At 35.9% G+C, this 1,425-nt stretch overlaps 1 protein-coding gene across 1 annotated transcript; it reads right to left on the reverse strand.

The window, feature by feature from the left end:
* Positions 1–324: 324 nt before the first annotated feature.
* LOC131528336 (olfactory receptor 4E1-like) lies at positions 325–798 on the reverse strand. The gene has a single exon (XM_058757439.1). The coding sequence runs from the start codon at positions 796–798 to the stop codon at positions 325–327; it is 474 nt and encodes a 157-aa protein (XP_058613422.1).
* Between the last annotated feature and the right edge of the window lie 627 nt (positions 799–1,425).

Raw genomic sequence — 1,425 nt, forward strand, 5'->3', positions numbered from 1 at the left:
TTCCAGCTACATAACAACGTCGCCACGACGAATATGGGAATCACAAAGTTACGTTGCAGGAACGTTATTTGGTACGTCGCTGCGACATATATGGTCCGGTCCAGTTACGTCGACGACGTAACTGTGTTAGCTGGGGTGGTAGTAACATATAGAGACCTCGGCTTAACTATAACTGTAACTATACTCTAATACTATTTTAAAAATTATAACGTGTTAAATTACTCCATTACTAAAAAAGTAATCAAATTACAGTAACGCAGTACTAAGTAATGCCTTACTGCCCAACACTGCTGGGCAGTAAGTACTGCTGTAAGTACCACGTGCTTACTGCCCAAGTACTGCCAGCCCCCAGGCTGATGCTGATAGTTTAATTACTGTTTTATTGGTCATTATAGCTGTGTATCGCAGTGGATTGCATATAGCCACATATCTGTCAAGGGCCATGATCATCAGCACATAGTGACATGCTGCTGTAAATACATGCACAAAATAAACCTGAATAACACACTCCACATATGTGATATAGCGCTCAGAGGTTTCCCTTAAAATATCCTTTAGTAATCGTGGCAAAATGACAGTGGTCCCTATTATATCATTCAGTGGCAAGTTACAATATAGAAAATGCATTGGTTCATGCAGATTCTTCTCTGTTGAGATCAGAAATATAAGTCCAATGTTTGATACCATTGCAAAGACATAAGCGAAGAGAAGCAGCGTGAAAGCAAAATAGGAGGACTGATGTGCAACGTTGAGTCCTTCCAGTAGGAGAATGTTTTGTCTGAATGTCAGGTTGTCCATTGGCTGCCTTTATAAAACCTAAGAACAAAGTAACAAAAAAAAATGTCATTTTCAGTATAGATAAACAATTGCATTGTGTATTATGCATATTAAAAACAATTACATTTTGTGTAAATATAGAGCATATTTTACAAAGTACATTATTTGCTATGATTACATGGAAGCTATAATATTCTTTTAACATTTCAAAGTAAGAAATGTGTTCCATAAGTATTTGTTAACAGCAATGTAAGCATTTTTAGATACATAGACAAAACTGCTTAATGTAAAAAAAAATAAATAAATAAAATAAAAAGCAGTAGGTTTGTAATCATCAACACCATACAACTTTATAAATAAATAAAGTTGCATCTTGCCTCAGTCTGAGATCCTTCCTAAAATGATTAGGTCAAACAGCATGATTTGTAGCACTCTGCATACAACATAAATGACTCTATTAATGTTTGGTTTATATTTGTTTCTGTAACCTTGCCATCCCAAACTTTTCACAGCATTTGTTGCCATGAACAAGGCTGTTGATTGTATGTTTGAGGTGACAAGTAAAGCTACAACCTGCCAGTGCTATTGAACGTAATATGACCCTTTGATACTGATAGTGAAGTTTTTATCGTAGTGTGGCCAGACACT

Source organism: Onychostoma macrolepis, chromosome 21 (genome assembly GCF_012432095.1).
Source record: "Onychostoma macrolepis isolate SWU-2019 chromosome 21, ASM1243209v1, whole genome shotgun sequence".
Lineage (NCBI taxonomy): Eukaryota > Metazoa > Chordata > Actinopteri > Cypriniformes > Cyprinidae > Onychostoma > Onychostoma macrolepis.

What these genes read in the sequence shown, in the direction of transcription:
- LOC131528336 (XM_058757439.1), bottom strand. Translation starts at nt 798, where the DNA reads ATGGACAACCTGACATTCAGACAAAACATTCTCCTACTGGAAGGACTC.